Below are 20,035 nucleotides of genomic sequence, written 5' to 3'. Positions count from 1 at the left end.
TCTTTAAGCTGGTTAAGACTGTCTACACAGGGACACATTCACCTTGCACAGTGTCAGATATAGGGGAAGTAAGAGCCTTAGTGCATACTTTGTAGGAATGTCCTGAAGAAAAGTTAATGCTACATTGTATGACCGCATTGTTCAAAGAAAATATACTGAATATTATTTTGATGCTTGCTCCCAGTGGAGGCAACTAGAGAGAAGTGTTGGACTTTTACAGGATAGTTGACAATAAACTAATATGGCTTCTTTAATGTTTAAAACAATGATGGGGTCTTCCATGAAAAATCTGGGGAATAATCTTGGGGGAGAATCAGAAACAAAAGAAAATTCAGATGGTAAAGAAACTGCACAGTCCAAGGGAATGACACGAGAAGAGTTTGAGGAATACCAAAGACAGCTGGTGGAAGAAAAGTAAGTGCTCTTACATTACTCAAATATAAAGGCTGATTCTGACACATTATTACTGTATTTAGATAGATACATAGATTATATATATAGATTATAGTGATTCCACTCTGACGGCACAGGTCTGTGTGTATACAGGATAGAACGGGATCATACCTTTGCACAGAAGAAAGCAGAGAGAGCAACTGTCAGAATGCACATGAGAGACAAGTACAAACTCCCACAGGTAAGAGGATAGAATTCTTTAAATAAAAATCCCTTTTCTTATTTGTATATTAGATGAATTTTATTCCTTTGTCAAGGTTTGGTGAAAAAAAATTAATGTAAAAGAGTTGCAGGGTATTACTAAGTTGCGGCACCATAGAGTGTCCCATCCCCAAATAGTTTGACTCCTTGTACAATGCATTTGGAAAGTCTTCAGAACCTAAGATATTTTCAACATATGACGCTGCAGCCTTTTGCTAAAAAAAAACAAAAAAAATGAAGTTTCCCCTCATCAATCTGCACTCAATATCCCATAAAGAGAAAGTGAAAACAGAATTTTAGAAACTTTAGAAATTTGATAAAAAGGAAAAACAAAAATTTTGCATGAGTGTTCAGGCCCTTTACTATGCCACTTCACATTTAGCTCTGGACTCTTTGACAGGGACAGACTGGCTATATATACACCCTACAGGGAAATTTCCCCAGGGGGCTGCCTGAACCCCCCTCATGGCTGCTGGCCGGGTAGATAACGATCTGATGTTCTCAGCATTAATTAATGCTAGGAGCATCAGGTACTTATGAAGAAGAAAAGTGTCCAGCAATGGAAATCCTTTAAAACTCGATTTTATTTTCATTGATTAAAACTATATATATCTCCACAAATGACACTGAAGAGCGGTTAACACGTTTCAAACAGATGGTTCCTAATCATGACCTATGATCGTGCATTCGTCTGTGTTTGTTTTATCAATTATTTATGCACCTGGCCAGCATTCACAAGTGCCCTCCTGAATTCAACTGTATCAACATCCTCAGTATGGTGATAGAGCAGTATCTTATGCTGCTCTGTGGTATTTGGTTTTGTCTGGGGCGGTATTTTGTGCTGCACTATGGTATTGCTGGCCCCACCTACTTCTGTTGTCCCTGTCTACTTGTGGCTTGTGTTGGCCATAACTACTTGTGTTGCCTCACCTTCTGTCAGTTTGGATTCGGTTACAATTGGGGGTCACTTTTGGTTTTTTTCAGGATCACTTTAAATACCCATGCTCTTTGAGATGATGAGGTTAAATTGGATGGATGTACGTCTTTTCAGCCTTACAATCTTTGTTTTTGTGTTACTATGTTTCTATACCTTGATTGGAGTCCACCTGTAGTATCATAATCAATGGACATGTGTGCTGTTTATGGAAAATATGGACAGCTGACAATTGAGATTCAGTGACGACAGTACTGAACATGGTTATGGTGATGTATTTATTTAATGAGCATGATTCTTGGTGCTGTATTTATGTCCTGAGCTTGGCTTTGGAGCTGTATTTATGTGATGACCTTGATACTGGTGCTGTATATATGTATCATGCTTGGTTCTGGTGCTGTATGTGTATACTGAGCATGGTTCTGGTACTGTACATACGCGTATGTACCATGCTTAGTTCTAGTGTTGTACTTATGTAATGAGCTTGGTATAGAGATGTATCTATGCTACTACTGTATCTTAAATAGTAGATTAGCCATGCCCTATTTCTCCTTCATGACAGCACCAAAAGATGGTGCCGCTGGGTTTCTGCAGTTTTATTGCCGATCACAGACATTTAACCCCCTCAGATGCCTTATTGGATTGTGACCACAGCATCTGACCTCCAGGGGTCTGAATAGATTTGGGAAACCATTCATTTTCCGAATAGCCTGGAGGCTTAAAGGGGTTCTCCAGGAATTAAGAAAGGGAAAATACTTAAATATTACTTTATAATAAATATATTCCCAAATACCTTTCATTAGTTATAATTGCTCGCTTTGTCTAGGGAGCAATCATTAGGAGAAATTAAATGGCCGGCGTCCTATTAGTACACACAAAACCTGTCCTCATCACACAGCAGGACAAGTTACTTCAGGACACAGCTAAGAGCTGCCTCATCCTCCTCTCTGCTCTGCTTGTCAGTGTTCCTGAATACAGCTGATAAGATGTTCAGCTGCATCTCTGTAGGAATGGAGTTCATGAGGAGACATGAAGTGCAGAGAGGATGGACAGGACAGACTGTGGTAATGTGGGGCTGTGGTAATGGAGACTGTAATGGGGCTTCTGATTACCACATCCTCTCTGTACTTCATATCTCCTCATGAACTCCTTTCCTACAGAGATTCAGCTGAAGATCTTATCATCTTTATTCAGGATCATAATCCCCGACAAGTAGAGCAGAGAGGAGGATGAGGCAGCTTTTTACCTCAGCGTTGTGAAGTAACTTGTCCTCCTGTGTGATTAGGACATGTTTTGTGTGTACTAATATACGGCGGCCATTTTATTTCTCATAATAATTGCTCCCCAGACAAAATAAGACATTATAACTAATGAAGGGTATTTGGAAATATATTTATAATAAAGTAATATTTAAGTATTATCATTTTTTTAATTCCCAGAGAACCCCTTTAAGAAGGATCCCTAATACAGCTGTAGTTTGCAGGGCTCCATAAAAACATAGCAAATATTTCATGCCCTGCAATGCTAATTCATTGTAGTGTAAGGGAGAAGCGAACTGAAGATCACATATTCAAGTTTCCTTTTTTTTTAAAAACTAATTTAAAAAAAAAAAATATACAAATTAAAATGATGCCCATAGTTAAAAAAATAAACAATAAAAAAATAAGGATCATAGGCATTGCTTTAGACATTTTTTCTCTGCTTCACCTCCCCAAAAAATTCAATAAAAAGTGAGAAAAAGTCATACATACTCCAAAATGGAATCAATAAAAAGCGCTCACACAGTTCTTTAACTATAATTTTTTTTTTTATGGTGGTCAGAATATGACAATAAAAATAAAAAAATCAGCAAAAACTTTACAAATGTTACACGGTTGCATAGTTGTAGTTAGTAAAAAGTTGCAGTTAGTAAAAAGACAAGAGTACATCAAGTTCATCTGGTATCGCTGTAATTGTACTGATCCAGAGAATGAAAGTCACAGGTCAATTTTACAGCATAGAGAATGCCGTAAAAATGAAACCCATAAAGCTATGGTAGAATTGCTTTTTTTTCCAATTCTACCTCATTTAGAATTTTTTCCAGTTTCCCAGTATGGCACCAGTTTTCCAGTATGGCACCAGTGAATGTGTTAATTAGGGTTATGTTCCTGTCCTAAAGAGATCACCTTGACGTCGGCGGACAGGCACAAATAAATTTGTACAAAATATATTATACTTTATTTGTGTTTGCAGAGTGATGTTGTATTGTTTTTGTGTTTTGCTTTTGTGCTTCCAGCCATGGCGATGTGCAACTGCGCACTGGGTTGTGCTGACTAACGCCTAATTTAATTTAATTTCCTTTTAAATTTGGGCTCAGAACCCTTGTTCTAGTGATTGGCGGGGTGGGGGTATCAGTAGTGGGGCCCCAAACGATCATACATTTGTCTGCTATCCTGTTGATAGGTGATTTTTTTTTTAAAACCCTTTAACACCTATTTTGGTCCCCTTTTGCATATATCCATACATTGTAGTGTACATTTAGAGGTTGATAAATACAGAATAAACCACAAAATTCTACTGGCTCAAAATGTCTAAGGCCATGAACAAGTTCTAGGTTAGACTGAAACGTTGGCCATTGACTTAATATTATTTCTTCTGGATGGATTGAAAAAATTAAAATACAATAAAATAAGAAGTTCTTGCAACAGAGCTTGGAGTGCTGTGGTTTATTCTGTATTTATGAAGATTTGATGTACCACTGAGCACCACCTATACCCTAGAGGTGTGCCGTTCAACTCTCTCACCCATTTAAAGGTTGAGACCTGACTTGGTTTCTGAAGCTAATAATTTATGCTATGTTGTACATCTGTTTGGCTGTACAAGTCTAGCAATCCGTGGCTCAGCTTGGCTGAGATTAAATCACATGCATATTTTCTCATGGATTTGTTGCAAATGTGAAAACTATATAATGAAAGATATAACTTAGGCCTCATGCACACAACCGTGGTGTGTTTTGCAGTCCGCAAATCGCGGATCCACAAAACACGGATGGCGTCCGTGCGCGTTCCGCAAATTGTTGAATGGCATGGACAGCCTTCAATATAAATGCCTATTTTTGTCCGCAAAGCGCGGAAAAGAATAGGACATGTTATATATTTTTGGCGGGCCACGGAACGGAGTAACGGATGCGGACAGCACACGGAGTGCTGTCCGCATCTTTTGCGGTCCCATTGAAGTGAATGGGTCCGCATCCGAGCTGCCAAAACGGCGGCTCGGATGCGGACCAAAACAACAGCTGTGTGCATGAGGCCTAACACTTATTAAAGCTAATAAGTACATTGGGCTTGTAGCCCATAGCAACCACTCACAATGCAGCCTTTATTTTTTCAGGGCACTTTGAATTATGAAAGCTAAGCTCCAATTGGTTACTGTAGACAACAGGCCTGTTTCCTTTTAAATAGTACTGAGTGGTATACAGATGCATTTCAATTAATTAGAATATCATTGAAAAGTTTATTTATTTCAACAATTCTATTCAAAAAGTGAAACTCATATTTTATATAGATTGATAACATACAGAGTGATCTAATTCAAGGGTTTATTTATTTTAATGCTGATGATTATGGCTTAGAGCTAATGAAAACCCAAAAGTCCCAAGAAAATTACAATATTATGAAAAAGTTCAATATTGTAGACTCAAGGTGTAAAGGTTTCCTAAGCCTTCAAATGTTCCCTCAATCCTGTTCAGTAGGCTACACAATCATGGGGAATACTGCTGACTTGACAGTTGTCCACAAGGAGGGTAAGCCACAAAAGCTCAAGAAGCTGGCTGCTCACAGAGTGCTGTATCCAAGCATATTAATGGAAATTTGAGTGAAAGGAAAAAGTGTAGTAGAAAAAGGTGCACAAGAGACAGGGATAACCACAGCCTTGAAAGGATTGTCAAGAAGAGGCCATTCAAAAATTTGGGGGAGATTCACAAGGAGTGGACTCTGTAGGGATTTCAAGACTTAGGATACTGCTGAGAATAGCAATACCACAATCTATTGAAATCACTACCCTGTCATCGTTTCCATCACTACTGTCTAAGGGTACTTTCACGCTAGCGTTTTTGTTTTCCAGTATTGAGTTCCGTCACAGGAGCTCAATACCGGAAAAAAACTGATCAGTTTTATCCTAATGCATTCTGAATGGAGAGCAATCCATTCAGGATGCATCAGTTCAATCCCTCTTACATTTTTTGGATGGAGAAAATACAGCAGCATGCTGCAGTTTTCTCTCCGGCCAAAAATAATTCGGCATTAATTTACATTGAAATGTATTAGTGCCGGATTCGGCATTAAGTGTTCCGGCAAAACGGATCCGACTTTCCAGTCTGCGCATGCACATACCTTTAAAAATGCAAAAAAAAATAATACCGGATCCGTTTTTCCGGATGACACCAGAGAGACGGATACGGTATTTCAATGCATTTGTCAGACGGATCCGTCTGACCAATGCCATCAGTTTGTGTCTGGATTGCCGGATCCGGCAGGTAGTTCCTCTGCCGCAAGTGTCAAAGTACCCTAAGGCTATGAATTACTCGCCTGTAACAGTATGACATTACATAGTAACATACAGTCCTGATCAAAAGTTTAAGACCACTTGAAAAATGGCAAAAAATCATATTTTACATTGTTGGATCTTAACAAGGTTTCAAGTAGAGCTTTAACATGCAACAAGAAGAAATGAGAGTGAGATTAAAAAAAAATTGAGCATTCAATTAATTGAAAATAAACTGAAACAGGCTGTTTTTCAGCTGATCCAAATTTTAGGACCACATGCCTTTAAAAAGCCAAATCTGTGCAAAGATGTGGATTCATTGTCATTTTCTGTCAGGTAGTTACACGTAGTAATGGCAAAGGCAAAAAAAACTCTCCCTTTTTGAACGTGGTCGGGTTGTTGAACTGCATAAGCAGGGTCTCTCAGAGCGCACCATCGCTGCTGAGGTGGGACGCAGTAAGACAGTCATTTGGAATTTCTTAAATGATCCTGAGGGTAAGGCCTCATGCACACGGCCGTGTTCCGCGGCCGAGAGCGGTCCGTGGTAACCCGGCCGGGATTCCTTCTGACAGCAGGAGCGCACGGCGTCATTGGTTGCTATGACGCCTGTGCGCTTCATGCCGCCGCTGCTCTACAGTGATACACTCGTATGATCTATACGAGTGTATCACTGTACAGCAGCGCCGGGATGAAGCGCACGGCGTCATAGCAACCAATGATGCCGTGCGCTCCTGCTGTCAGAAGGAATCCCGGCCGGGTTACCATGAACCGCTCTCGGCCGCGGAACACGGCCGTGTGCATGAGGCCTTATGGAACAAGAAAGTCAAGTGGAAGACCCAAAAAAATTTCATCAGCACTCAGCCGGAGGATCCAATTTGCTGTCCGTCAAGACACTGGACGATCCTCGACCCAAATTAAGGCCCTTACTGGTGCTGACTGCAGCCCCATAACCATCAGACGGCATCTGAGACTGAAGGGCTTCAAAAACAAAAAACGTCTTCAAAGACCTCGTCTCCTTGAACGCCACAGAACTGCTCGTTTGGACTTTGCAAGAGAGCACCAAACATGGGACATTCAAAGGTGGAAGAAAGTTTTATTCTCTAATGAGAAAAAATTTAACCTTGATGGTCCTGATGGTTTCCAACGTTACTGGCATGACAAGCAGATCCCACCTGAGATGTTTTCTACGCGCCACAGTGGAGGGGGCGCCATAATGGTCTGGGGTGCTTTTTCCTTCAGTGGAACAATGGAGCTTCAGGAAGTGCAGGGGCGTCAAACGGCCGCTGGCTATGTCCAGATGTTGCAGAGAGCATTCCTCATGACTGAGGGCCCTCGTCTGTGTGGTAACGACTGGGTTTTTCAACAGTACAACGTTACAGTACACAATGCCCGCAGGACAAGGGACTTCTTCCAGGAGAATAACATCACTCTTTTGGCCCATCCTGCGTGTTCCCCTGATCTAAATCCAATTGAGTACCTTTGGGGGTGGATGGCAAGGGAAGTTTACAAAAATGGACAACAGTTCCAGACAGTAGATGGCCTTCGTGCGTCCGTCTTCACCACTTGGAGAAATGTTCCCACTTACCTCATGGAAACGCTTGCATCAAGCATGCCAAAACAAATTTTTGAAGTGATAAACAATAACGGCGGAGCTACTCATTAATTACTGAGCTCATGTTTGGAAGTTGGATTTCTGTTTTGGGGGGGGTTAGTTTTTTTTGGGAGGTGTGGTCCTAAACTTTCGATCAGCTGAAAAACAGCCTGTTTCAGTTTATTCGTTGTTTTCATTAAATTGAATGCTCAAAAAATGTTTTGTCTCACTCCCATTTCTTCTTGTTTCATGTTGAAGCTCTACTTGGAACCTTGTTAAGATCCAGCCATGCTAAATATGATTTTTTGCCATTTTTCAAGTGGTCTTAAACTTTTGATCAGGACTGTAGTAACACAGTTTATAAGGCTGAAAAAAGACATTTGTCCATCCAGTTCAGCCTGTTTTCCTGCAAGTTGATCCAGAGGAAGGCAAAAAAAACTGTGAGGTAGAAACCAATTTTCCTCACTTTCCTCATTTTCCTGACTCCAATCAGGCAATCAGAATAACTCCAATTCCAGCAATAATATTAACCCTTACACATAATTATGTTTTAATGATAACCTTACATAAATGACGTACACAGATCGATCACTACGGTAGAACTACCATAATCTAAGGCTAGCCACTAATGGGTGGGGAGACTCTCCCTAAACTCACACCCTAGTCTTCACCTTAGCCCAGGGACGGCCCCTAGTGGTGGGGACTCCCTGTCCTCGAACCTCGGCTAGCACCTCCTACTGCACCCTAGAGTAGTGATCACGGATAGGGTACTTGCCTAGTGGTAGACTACCGAACGACCATACAGACAAACAAACGGAAGGATGAACTATGTATACAACCCCAATGATATTAATACTTATCAAGAGGTACAAAGTACATCAGAAATCTAAAAGCACACCCTGTTAAGTTAGTGTGATACATACAATAATTATAACAGAAAATCCCAACGCGTTTCGCCCACGGTGTGGGATCATCAGGGGGTAAATGAAAACAAATAATGAAATCAATAATAAAGATAGCGGAGAACCATAATATAATGCAGCTCCGTGAAACAGGTGTAGATCACCAATTCTGGTACACCGGTGTCACTCAATGTATGATACTTAATAGTTGGACCCACGGATAATAGTGAGAGGAAGAGAGAGCCCGTCCAGTCCAGCGACCCAAGAGTAAGAAGATATTTACTTACATACCGTCATGAATACAGGGGAAGCCTCTGTGAAAGAGAAACATAGACAGAAATATACTGATAGCCATGATCCACAGACTAGAAATTGACCGCCACCAGATAGCACCCCGATCACATAAATAACTAACTCACTATATTAGCGGAGTGCCAGTTATCCGATTGGATCAAATATGGTAAACAGATGTAACATAGGGTGCTGGAGTGGCACAGTAGGGCACAATTATATTGCCCAGCAATTCAGACGCCGGGCCAGATCATCAAGTTGTAACCTACAGCTGTGGGAAAGAGACATGCTAATACCAACGGTATATACAGTTTCAGACAGAGGCGACCACCTTGAGATCCCCAAGAAATACAGCGGTACCTCATGATTGATTGCTCGGTGGTCAACAAACAAGTGGATTAGTCCCCACTTTAGGTCACCTGCATTACACAAGAAACATATTCAGTGAAGCCAGTCTTTCTTGGAGTAGGGCAAAGAAGCCCATATCCTACTCACAGTCTGTGTCCGGTCCTCCATATCGGCTCCTCCTCTGGTCCGATACTATGTTCATCCAAGTCTCCCCATTTAAATATCCCACCTGGCTTACCCCACGTCGCTCGGTTAATGATGTAACTTCCGGGGGAGGAGGGGGAGGGGGGGGACAGGGACATCCAGCAGAAGGGGCATGGTAGCCAGCTAAATAGGATGAAGGACAAGTGGTGAGATGAGAATAAACTAGGCCGGGGAGGTCAGAGAAAGCAAGAAAAAGTTAGTCTCTCATTTAGCCCAAGGGGGGACTGGGAATGGAATCTGTGGATCCACTCACTCTCCTTCTGCAGGATCCTCCTATCCCAATCACCCCCACGGCGAGAAGGGGGTACCAATTCCAGGACTGTGAATTTAAGGGATCTTGGGTCCCCCCCATGGAAATCATTCACATGGGTAGCTATCGGTGTCACGTCCTTCTTGACTACATCATTGACATGCTCCAGTACCCTCCTTCTCACTTCTCTCACTGTCTTCCCGACGTAGTCCATGGGGCATGGACATTGACATAGGTATATAGCACCTTTGGACTTACAGTTGATAAAGTCTCGGACATGGAACGTCTGACCAGTCGCTGAGCATGTAATGATCTTGGCGGTGGACATATACTCACATGCCTTACACGTGCCACATTTAAAGACACCAACAGGCTTACGATCTAGCCATGTACCCGCCCTCGTGGGTGGTGTATAGTGGCTACGTACTAGACAATCTTTGAGACTCCTGCTGTGTCTATAAGAAACGGCGGGATGCTCAGTGACTATGTCGGACAGATCAGAGTCCATCCGTAGGATAGGCCAATACTTCCTAAACACCTGCTTGACTTCACGGTTAGCCACATCAAAATCAGAAATAATCCGCAGAGGCTGGGTGCAGTAGTTCTGCGTTTAGGAACTAATAGGTCAGCCCGGTCACTCGCCAGCGCATGCTTAAAAGCATCTCTCAATACCGGTTGCGGGTACCCCTTGGCCCTAAATCTCTCTTGTAAACCCCTTGCCTCACTGAAGAAGGACACAGCGTTGGAGCAGTTCCTCCTCACCCGGAGGTTTTGACCTCTCGGGATGCCCCTTTTGAGAGGGGCCGGATGATGACTACTCCAGTGAAGCAAGGAGTTTGTGGCCGTGATCTTCCTATGGATGTTTGTGGATAGCTTATCACCTATCTTGGTGACTCTCACATCAAGAAACGTGATGCTTTCTAAGTCAAGTTCGAAGGTAAACCGGAGGCCTATTTCGTTTCTATTCAGATCCGAAACAAATCTCTTAAAATCCGCTGGTCCACCTTTCCACACTACGAACACGTCGTCAATGTAATGTGTCCAGAATTGAATGTTGTTGGACCACCAGACGACATGATCAGGGAAAACATGGGTGTCCTCCCACCAGCCCAGGAAGAGGTTGGCATAGGTAGGGGCAAAAGGGCTGCCCATAGCCGTCCCCCTGAGCTGGTGGTAGAACCGTGCATTAAATAAAAAGAAATTATGGGTCAATGTAAACTCCAATAATTTCAAGATAAACTCATTATGCGAAGCACATTGTATTCCCCTAGTGCGAAGGAAGTACCCGACAGCTGCAAGTCCAAATCGATGTGGAATGGAGCTATATAACGATTCAACATCGATACTAGCCAATAAGCAGTCTGGATCAAGATTAAGGGTCTCGATCTTGTTGAGGAAGTCCATTGTGTCCCTCGTGTAGGCAGGGAGGGACACAACGAACTGCCTCAAAACTTGATCCAGATAAACCCCACAATTCTGAGTTAGTGAATTCACGCCCGAGACAATTGGGTGGCCCTTCAGCGGTGTCATACCCTTATGATCAAGGGTTTGGCAGGCAAAAGAAAGTCAAATTCTATTGGACTGATGACTTTTTTGTTAAGGCCAGTTAACAGTACCTGTTTCAAATCCTCCAGAAAGGACGGAGTCGGATTAGCAGTTAAAATCCAGTAACCATCCTTATCCTTGAGGAGATCCAGGCACATACGCATATAAAGGTCGCAGTGTAAGACCACTAGATTGCCACCCTTGTCGGACGGTTTGATGACGATAGTCTCGTCCTTTTCGAGCGACCTCAGTGCCTGCATCTCCACAGAGGAAAGATTGAAGGATTTCGGGTTAATCTTACCCAACCGTTCAAGATCAGAAGTGACCATTTGGAGGAAAATATCAACGTGTTCATAATTGGCAGGGGGTGGAATCCTTTTACTTTTTGACCTAAGTGTGGTAAAGGGACCCATATCAGGATCATGGTTATGCTCCCTGCTCAAATCAGTTAAAGTTTGCAAATCACCGAAGTCACTATCGTCAAGGCCCAACCTATTACACGTCTCCCTGTTAGTTACCTTCAAAAACTTATGCCACTTAAGTCTTCTGCAGAAGAGGTGGAGGTCCTTAGTCCAGGTAAAGAGGCTGAAGCTCATAGAGGGCACGAACGACAGTCCCCTCTTAAGGACCCCCACTTCCTCCGACCCGAGGCTTCTTGAGGACAGATTGACAATCTGGAGGTCGGTTATTGCCCCTTGTCTGTCCTGCCGCGATCCCGAAGCTGGTATGGGATCACACTCTTCTCTAAAAAAGAGGGCTGTTGTTGTGGCAAGATGTTGATAGAGGAGCCAGAGGGAGGTGAGGAGGAGGAGGCATTTTGGTAGCCAGACCCTCTTATCGCTCGTCCTCTGCCTCTGTAACCTCTCGGCCATCCCTTCCCTCCTCGTCGCCTAGGTCCAAAACGACCTTGATTGGACGGTCCTCCGTGTGTCCTGGGGTACGAGTCCGTATCAGATGAATCGATATCCGAGGAGGAAGGCTCTGAGCCCACTACAGGTACCTGGCCTAGTGCATATGCACAATTTTCCCTAAACTCACATAAGTCCCTGATAAACTGTCTGTGTTTGCGTTCCTTAATTAGCCCCTGGAATCTCTCAACAGAGTTTTGTAGGGACGTCTCGCAAACTCAGGATCTTCCTTGAGTTTAAGGGCGGCCTCTATTTGTTCTTGTAGTTTCTTGGAGGTATGATCAAATAGCTGTTTCTCCTCCTCTAACAACAAGCCCATAAGGGTCAGTGAGCTCTGGGTACGTGTATCCTCCCACTTAGTCAATAGTGTTGGTGAAGAGATCCTGTTGGCCAGTCTCACCCGAAGGCACGGCCTTCTTAGCCAGCGGTACCCACTATGCCTTATTTTAGGCTTCTTAGCTGATACGGAACATTGCGGTCCACAGACCGGATGGATGATGCGCTCCAACCACTGGAAGGGGCGTAATGCGTTCCACGGACAGGCACCCATTCAGTCATGATATGTGTTACATCGTTTGTAGCCGCCGGAAGTTGTCGCCTCCAAGCGCGTTCCAAGGTGGAACGCACGCACTCGATCATCACTATTCACCATCAGGCATCAGCGGAAGTTACATCATTAACCGAGCGACGTGGGGTAAGCCAGGTGGGATATTTAAATGGGGAGACTTGGATGAACATAGTATCGGGTTATCTGCCTGAATAGACGTATGAAGAAAAAATAATAAATAGTTTATTAATTCGTATATAAAAACGGGAAACTGAATATCACAACTGTGACTATCAGGCTTCCAGACTCCAGTAGGGTGGTGTAGGAGAGGGATTAAATCCACACCACAGCCTAAGAGTCCGGACTAGAACCCTATCCAGCTAGCACGTAGGTGCTAATATATGCTGGCAAGGGAAACAGGACACGGTTCATATAATTAACCAGGCGCAGGTGCATAATCTGTGGATCTACCTGGCTGGGCGATGTGAGGTAGCTAGCGAGTGAAATTAAAACCCATTACGGGTAAAGCATCCACCAGATGCCAACATATGTGGACGCTCACTCAGCTATCTCCATCAGCCTGCCTAAACCTTTAGGTGTAGTCAGGATCACAGACCATATGTATGCACAAGTCAGCTGTAGCGCTGCTTGAAACAAAGTAACACCCTGCCTAGAGAGCCGTGTCCAAACACAAGATCACCGGCTCAACGCGTTTCGCTATGGCAATGTGAGCCACAATTCATCAGGAGCGAAAATCTCTATTTGAACATTATTTGCCTGTAAAGCAGAACAGCCTCACACTTTTGCGTGTCAAGGCATTCGGCGCTGATGGAGATAGCTGAGTGAGCGTCCACATATGTTGGCATCTGGTGGATGCTTTACCCTTAATGGGTTTTAATTTCACTCGCTAGCTACCTCACATCGCCCAGCCAGGTAGATCCACAGATTATGCACCTGCGCCTCGTTAATTATATGAACCGTGTCCTGTTTCCCTTGCCAGCATATATTAGCACCTACGTGCTAGCTGGATAGGGTTCTAGTCCGGACTCTTAGGCTGTGGTGTGGATTTAATCCCTCTCCTACACCACCCTACTGGAGTCTGGAAGCCTGATAGTCACAGTTGTGATATTCAGTTTTCAGTTTCCCGTTTTTATATACGAATTAATAAACTATTTATTATTTTTTCTTCATACGTCTATTCAGGCAGATAACTTTATATATTTAGTGGACGTAAAACTCCTTTTCCAACGTTATTGAGAATTTATGAACATAGTATCGGACCAGAGGAGGAGCCGATATGGAGGACCGGACACCGACTGTGAGTAGGATATGGGCTTCTTTGCCCTACTCCAAGAAAGACTGGCTTCACTGAATATGTTTCTTGTGTAATGCAGGTGACCTAAAGTGGGGACTAGTCCACTTGTTTGTTGACCACCGAGCAATCAATCATGAGGTACCGCTGTATTTCTTGGGGATCTCAAGGTGGTGGCCTCTGTCTGAAACTGTATATACCGTTGGTATTAGCATGTCTCTTTCCCACAGCTGTAGGTTACAACTTGATGATCTGGCCCGGCATCTGAATTGCTGGGCAATATAATTGTGCCCTACTGTGCCACTCCAGCACCCTATGTTACATCTGTTTACCATATCCAATCGGATAACTGGCACTCCGCTAATATAGTGAGTTAGTTATTTATGTGATCGGGGTGCTATCTGGTGGCGGCCAATTTCTAGTCTGTGGATCATGGCTATCAGTATATTTCTGTCTATGTTTCTCTTTCACAGAGGCTTCCCCTGTATTCATGACGGTATGTAAGTAAATATCTTCTTACTCTTGGGTCGCCGGACTGGATGGGCTCTCTCCTTCTCTCACTATTATCCGTTGGTCCAACTATTAAGTATCATACATTGAGTGACACCGGTGTACCAGAATCGGTGATCTACACCCGTTTCACGGAGCTGCATTATATTATGGTTCTCCGCTATCTTTATTATTGATTTCATTATTTGTTTTCATTTACCCCCTGATGATCCCACACCGTGGGGGAAACGCGTTGGGGTTTTCTGTTATAATTATTGTATGTATCACACTATCTTAACAGGGTGTGCTTTTAGATTTCTGATGTATTAATATCATTGGGGTTGTATACATAGTTCATCCTTCCGTTTGTTTGTCTGTATGGTCGTTCGGTAGTCTACCACTAGGCAAGTACCCTATCCGTGATCACTACTCTAGGGTGCAGTAGGAGGTGCTAGCCGAGGTTCGAGGACAGGGAATCCCCACCACTAGGGGCCGTCCCTGGGCTAAGGTGAAGACTAGGGTGTGAGTTTAAGGAGAGTCTCCCCACCCATTAGTGGCTAGCCTTAGATTATGGTAGTTCTACCGTAGTGATCGATCTGTGTACGTCATTTATGTAAGGTTATCATTAAAACATAATTATGTGTAAGGGTTAATATTATTGCTGGAATTAGTGCTTCTTCATTTTTGACCCATTCTATATCTCCACCCGCTGGAATTAACTTAATCAGAATAACTCCCTGGATCAACAACCCATCTCTAGTAGCTATAGCCTGTAATATTATTACACCCAAGATATACATCCAAGCCCCTCTTAAACTCTTTTATTGTACTCACCATCACCACCTCCTCTGGTAGAGAGTTCTATAGTCTCACTGCTCTTACCGTAAAGAATCCTCTTCTATGTATGTGTACAAACCTTCTTTCCTCCAGATGCAGAAGATGTCCTCTCGTCACAGTCACAGTCCTGGGGATAAATAGATGATTGGATAGATCTCTGTACCGACCCCTGATATATTTATACATATTAATTAGATCTCCCATCAGTCGTCTTTTATTCAAAGTGAATAACCCTAATGTTGATAATCTTTCAGGGTACTGTAGTCCCCCCATTCCAGTTATTACTTTAGTTGCCCTCCTCTGAACCCTCTCCAGCTCTGCTATGTCTGCCTTGTTCACAGGAGCCCAGAACTGTACACAGTACTCCATGTGTGGTCTGACTAGTGATTTGTAAAGTTGTAGGACTATGTTCTCATCACGGACCTCTATGCGACTTTAAATGCAACCCATTATCTTATTGGCCTTGGCAGGAGCTGCCTGACACTGGTTTTTAAAGCTTAGTTTGCTGTTCACTAAAATTCCTAGGTCCTTTTCCATGTCAGTGTTAGGCCTCATGCACACGACAGTATTTTTTCATGGTCCGCAAAACGGGGTTCCGTTGGTCCATGATCAATGACCGTTTTTTCGTCCGTGGGTCTTCCTTGATTTTTGGAGGATCCACGGACATGAAAAAAAAGTCGTTTTGGTGTCTGCCTGGCCGTGCGGAGCCAAACGGATCCGTCCTGACTTACAATGCAAGTCAATGGGGACGGATCCGTTTGACATTGACACAATATGGTGCAATTGCAAACGGATCCGTCCCCATTGACTTTCAATGTAAAGTCAGGAGTTAACCGCCTCACGTCCGCCCATAGACTATAAACGTCCTATGGGTGGACGTCTATTTCTGACAGCACGTTTTAAAACGTCCTGTCAGAAATAGCAGCTGCACGCTAATCGTGCAGCTGCTGATCGGGTTGCCCGCTGTCAGTGACAGCAGGGCAACCCTAAGATAAGGCAGGGACAGTTCCCAGGTGTCCCTGCCTTCACGATCGCTGCAGACACAGCGCTCACCGAGCGCTGTGTCTGCAGAGCAGGAAGCGCTGTGCGCTTCCTGTTCCGGCCCGGCGGTCATGTGACCGCCGTGACCGGAGTGTGCAGGAGCTGTGTGAGGTCTCTCAGAGACCTCGATCAGCCCTGCTGTGAGGCTGTACAGCGCTGGATTGCTGCTGTACAGCCTCTATAGGGGTGCATTTGTCCTGTAACTGGGGCTACTATGTCAGCCCCAGTTACAGGAGAAATCAACTGTGAAAAAAAAAAGAAAAAGTGAAGCAAATGTCCCCCAGAGGTCTTGTATGACCTTATGGGGGACGAAAAGTGTAAAAAAAATAAAAAAAATAAAGGGTTGAAAAAATAAAATAAAATAAAGTTTTACATGTAAAAAAAAAAAAAGTTCCCAAGTTAGGAATAAAAAAATAAAATTAAAAATAGAAAAAATAAAATAAAATAGACATATTTGGTATTGCCGCGTCCGTAAAAACCAGCTCTATAAAAATATCACATGACCTAACCCCTCGGGTGAACACCGTAAAAAAAAAAATGTCAAAACAAGCAATTTTTGTCACCTTGCATCACAAGAGGTGCGACACCAAGTGATCAAAAACGCGTATGTCCCACAAAATAGTACCAAAAAAAACCGTCACCTCATCCCGCAAAAAATGAGCCCCTACATAAGAAAATCTCTCAAAAAATAAAAAAAACTATAGCTCTTAGAACATGGAGACACTAAAACATCATTTTTTTGGTTTCAAAAATGCTATTATTGTGTTAAAGTGAAACAAATAAAAAAAAGTATACATATTAGGTATTGCCGCGTCCGTAAAAACCAGCTCTATAAAAATATCACATGACCTAACCCCTCGGGTGAACACCGTAAAAAAAATAAAAAAAAACTGTGTCAAAACAAGCAATTTTTGTCACCTTGCATCACAAAAGGTGCAACACCAAGTGATCAAAAATGCGTATGTCCCACAAAATAGTACCAATAAAACCGTCACCTCATCCCGCAAAAAATGAGCCCCTACATAAGAAAATCTCTCAAAAAATAAAAAAAACTATAGCTCTCAGAACATGGACACATTAAAAAATAATTTTTTTGTTTCAAAAATGCTATTATTGTGTAAAACTTTAATAAATGAGAAAAAGTATACATATTAGGTATCGCCACGTCCGTAACAATCTGCTCTATAAAAATGTCACTTGACTGAACCCCTCAGGTGAACGCTGTAAAAATAAATAAATAGAAACTGTGCTAAAACAACCAATCTTTTGGTCACCTTGCCCCATAAAGTGTTATAATGAATGATCAAAAAATCATATGTACCCAAAAATAGTACTAATAAAACTGGCACCTTATCCCCTAGTTTCCAAAATGGGGTCACTTCTTGGGAGTTTCTACTGTAAGGGTGCATCAGGGGGCTTCAAATGGGACATGGCATCTAAAAACCATGTGGAGTTCCTTTTCTTCTGCGCCCTGCTGTGTGCCCATACAGCAGTTTATGACCACATGTGGGGTGTTTCTATAAACCGCAGAATCTGGGTAATAAATATTGAGTTTTGTTTGGCTGTTAACCATCGATGTGTTAAAGAAAAAAATTGATTAAAATGGAAAATCTGCCCAAAAAGTGAAATTTTAAAATTTGATCTCCATTTTCCTTTAATTCTTGTGGAACGCCTAAAGGGTTAACAAAGTTTGTAAAATCGGTTTTGAATACCTTGAGGGGTGTAGTTTCTACAATGGGGTCATTTATGGGGGTATCCACTATGTAGGCCCCACAAAGTGACTTCAGACCTGAACTGGTCCTTATAAAGTGGGTTTTGGCAATTTTCTTATAAATTTGAAGAATTGCTTCTAACTTCTAAGCCTTCTAACGTCCTAAAAAAATAAAATGACATTTCCAAAATGATGCCAACATAAAGTAGACATATGGGGAATGTTAAATAATAAATATTTTATGAGGTATCACTTTCTGTTTTAAAAGCAGAGAAATTGAAATTTAGAAAATTGCGAATTTTTCAAATTTTTGGGTAAATTTGGGATTTTTTCATAAATAAAGGTGAAATATTTTGACTCAAATTTATGACTATCATGAAGTACAATGTGTCACGAGAAAACAATCTCTGAATGACTTGGATAAATAAAGGCGTTCCAAAGTTATTACCACATAAAGTGAGATATGTCAGTTTTGCAAAATTGGGCCTGGTCAGGAAGGGGGCAAATGGCCCAGATGGGAAGTGGTTAATATACCATAGGATCTGAGTTTTCTCCAATCCGATGGTATATTTTAACTTGAAGCGTCCCCATCACCATGGGAACGCCTCTATGCTAGAATATACCATCGGATTTGAGTTAGATCGTGAAACTCATATCCGACAGTATATTCTAACACAGAGGCGTTCCCATAGTGATGGGGACGCTTCAAGTTAGAATATACTACGAACTGTGTACATGACTGCCCCCTGCTGCCTGGCAGCACCCGATCTCTTACAGGGGGCTGTGATCCGCACAATTAGCCCCTCAGGTGCCGGACCTGAAGGGGTTAATTGTGCGTATCATAGCCCCCTGTAAGAGATCAGGGGCTGCCAGGCAGCAGGGGGCAGACCCCCCTTCCTCCCCAGTTTGAATATCATTGGTATCAGTGTGCGGCCCCCCCGGCCCCCCCTCCCTCCCTCTATTGTATTATCATTGGTGGCCAGTGTGCGCCCCCCCGGCCCCCCCTCCCTCCCTCTATTGTATTATTATTGGTGGCCAGTGTGCGCAGTAGCGTCCTGGTTGCCATGGTTACCGATCGGAGCCCCAGCGATTAAACTGGGACTCCGATCGGAACTCTCCGCTGCCACCAATGATCGGGGGGGGAGAGGGGAGGCCGCACACTGGCCACCAATGACATTAAAACAATAGAGGGGGGTCCGGGGGGGGGGGGGCGCACACTGGCCACCAATGATAATACAATAGAGGGAGGGGGGCCGGGGGGGCGCACACTGGCTACCAATGATATTAAAACAATAGAGGGGGGCCGCTCACTGGCCTCCAATGATATTAAAACAATAGAGGGGGGGCCGGGGGGGGCGCACACTGGCCACCAATGTTAATACAATAGAGGGAGGGAGTGGGGGCCGGGGGGGCGCACACTGGCTACCAATGATAATACAATAAAGGGAGGGAGGGGGTGCCGGGGGGGCCGCACTGGCCACCAATGAAATTAAAACTGGGGAGGGATGGGGGTCTGCCCCCTGCTGCCTGGCAGCCCCTGATCTCTTACAGGGGGCTATGATACGCACAATTAACCCCTTCAGGTGTGGCACCTGAGGGGTTAATTGTGCTGATCACAGCCCCCTGTAAGAGATCGGGTGCTGCCAGGCAGCAGGGGGCAGTCATGTACACTGTTCGTAGTATATTGTAACTAGAAGCGTCCTCATCACTATGGGAACGCCTCTGTGTTAGAATATACTGTCAGATTTGAGTTTTCACAAAGTGAAAACTCAGCTCTGAAAAAGCTTTTATGCAGACGGATCTTCAGATCCGTCTGTATGAAAGTAGCCTACGGATCACGGACACGGATGCCAATCTTGTGTGCATCCGTGTTTTTTCACTGACCCATTGACTTGAATGGGTCCGTGAACCGTTGTCCGTCAAAAAAATAGGACAGGTCTTATTTTTTTG

The 20,035-nt window shown here is 43.3% G+C and overlaps 1 protein-coding gene across 1 annotated transcript in view; it reads left to right on the top strand.

The window, feature by feature from the left end:
- Positions 1-241: 241 nt before the first annotated feature.
- LOC120991621 (complexin-4-like) overlaps positions 242-20,035 on the top strand; it is a 54,543-nt gene continuing 34,749 nt past the window's right edge. Inside the window, exons 1-2 of the mRNA XM_040420421.1 lie at positions 242-414; positions 547-634. Coding sequence (XP_040276355.1) covers positions 242-414; positions 547-634 — 261 coding nt within the window. The remainder of the gene's footprint in view (positions 415-546; positions 635-20,035) is intronic.

Source organism: Bufo bufo, chromosome 2 (genome assembly GCF_905171765.1).
Source record: "Bufo bufo chromosome 2, aBufBuf1.1, whole genome shotgun sequence".
Taxonomy (NCBI): Eukaryota; Metazoa; Chordata; class Amphibia; order Anura; family Bufonidae; genus Bufo; species Bufo bufo.
The sequence above is the reverse complement of the archived record's forward strand: the minus strand, read 5'-3'. Positions and strand labels throughout refer to the sequence as shown.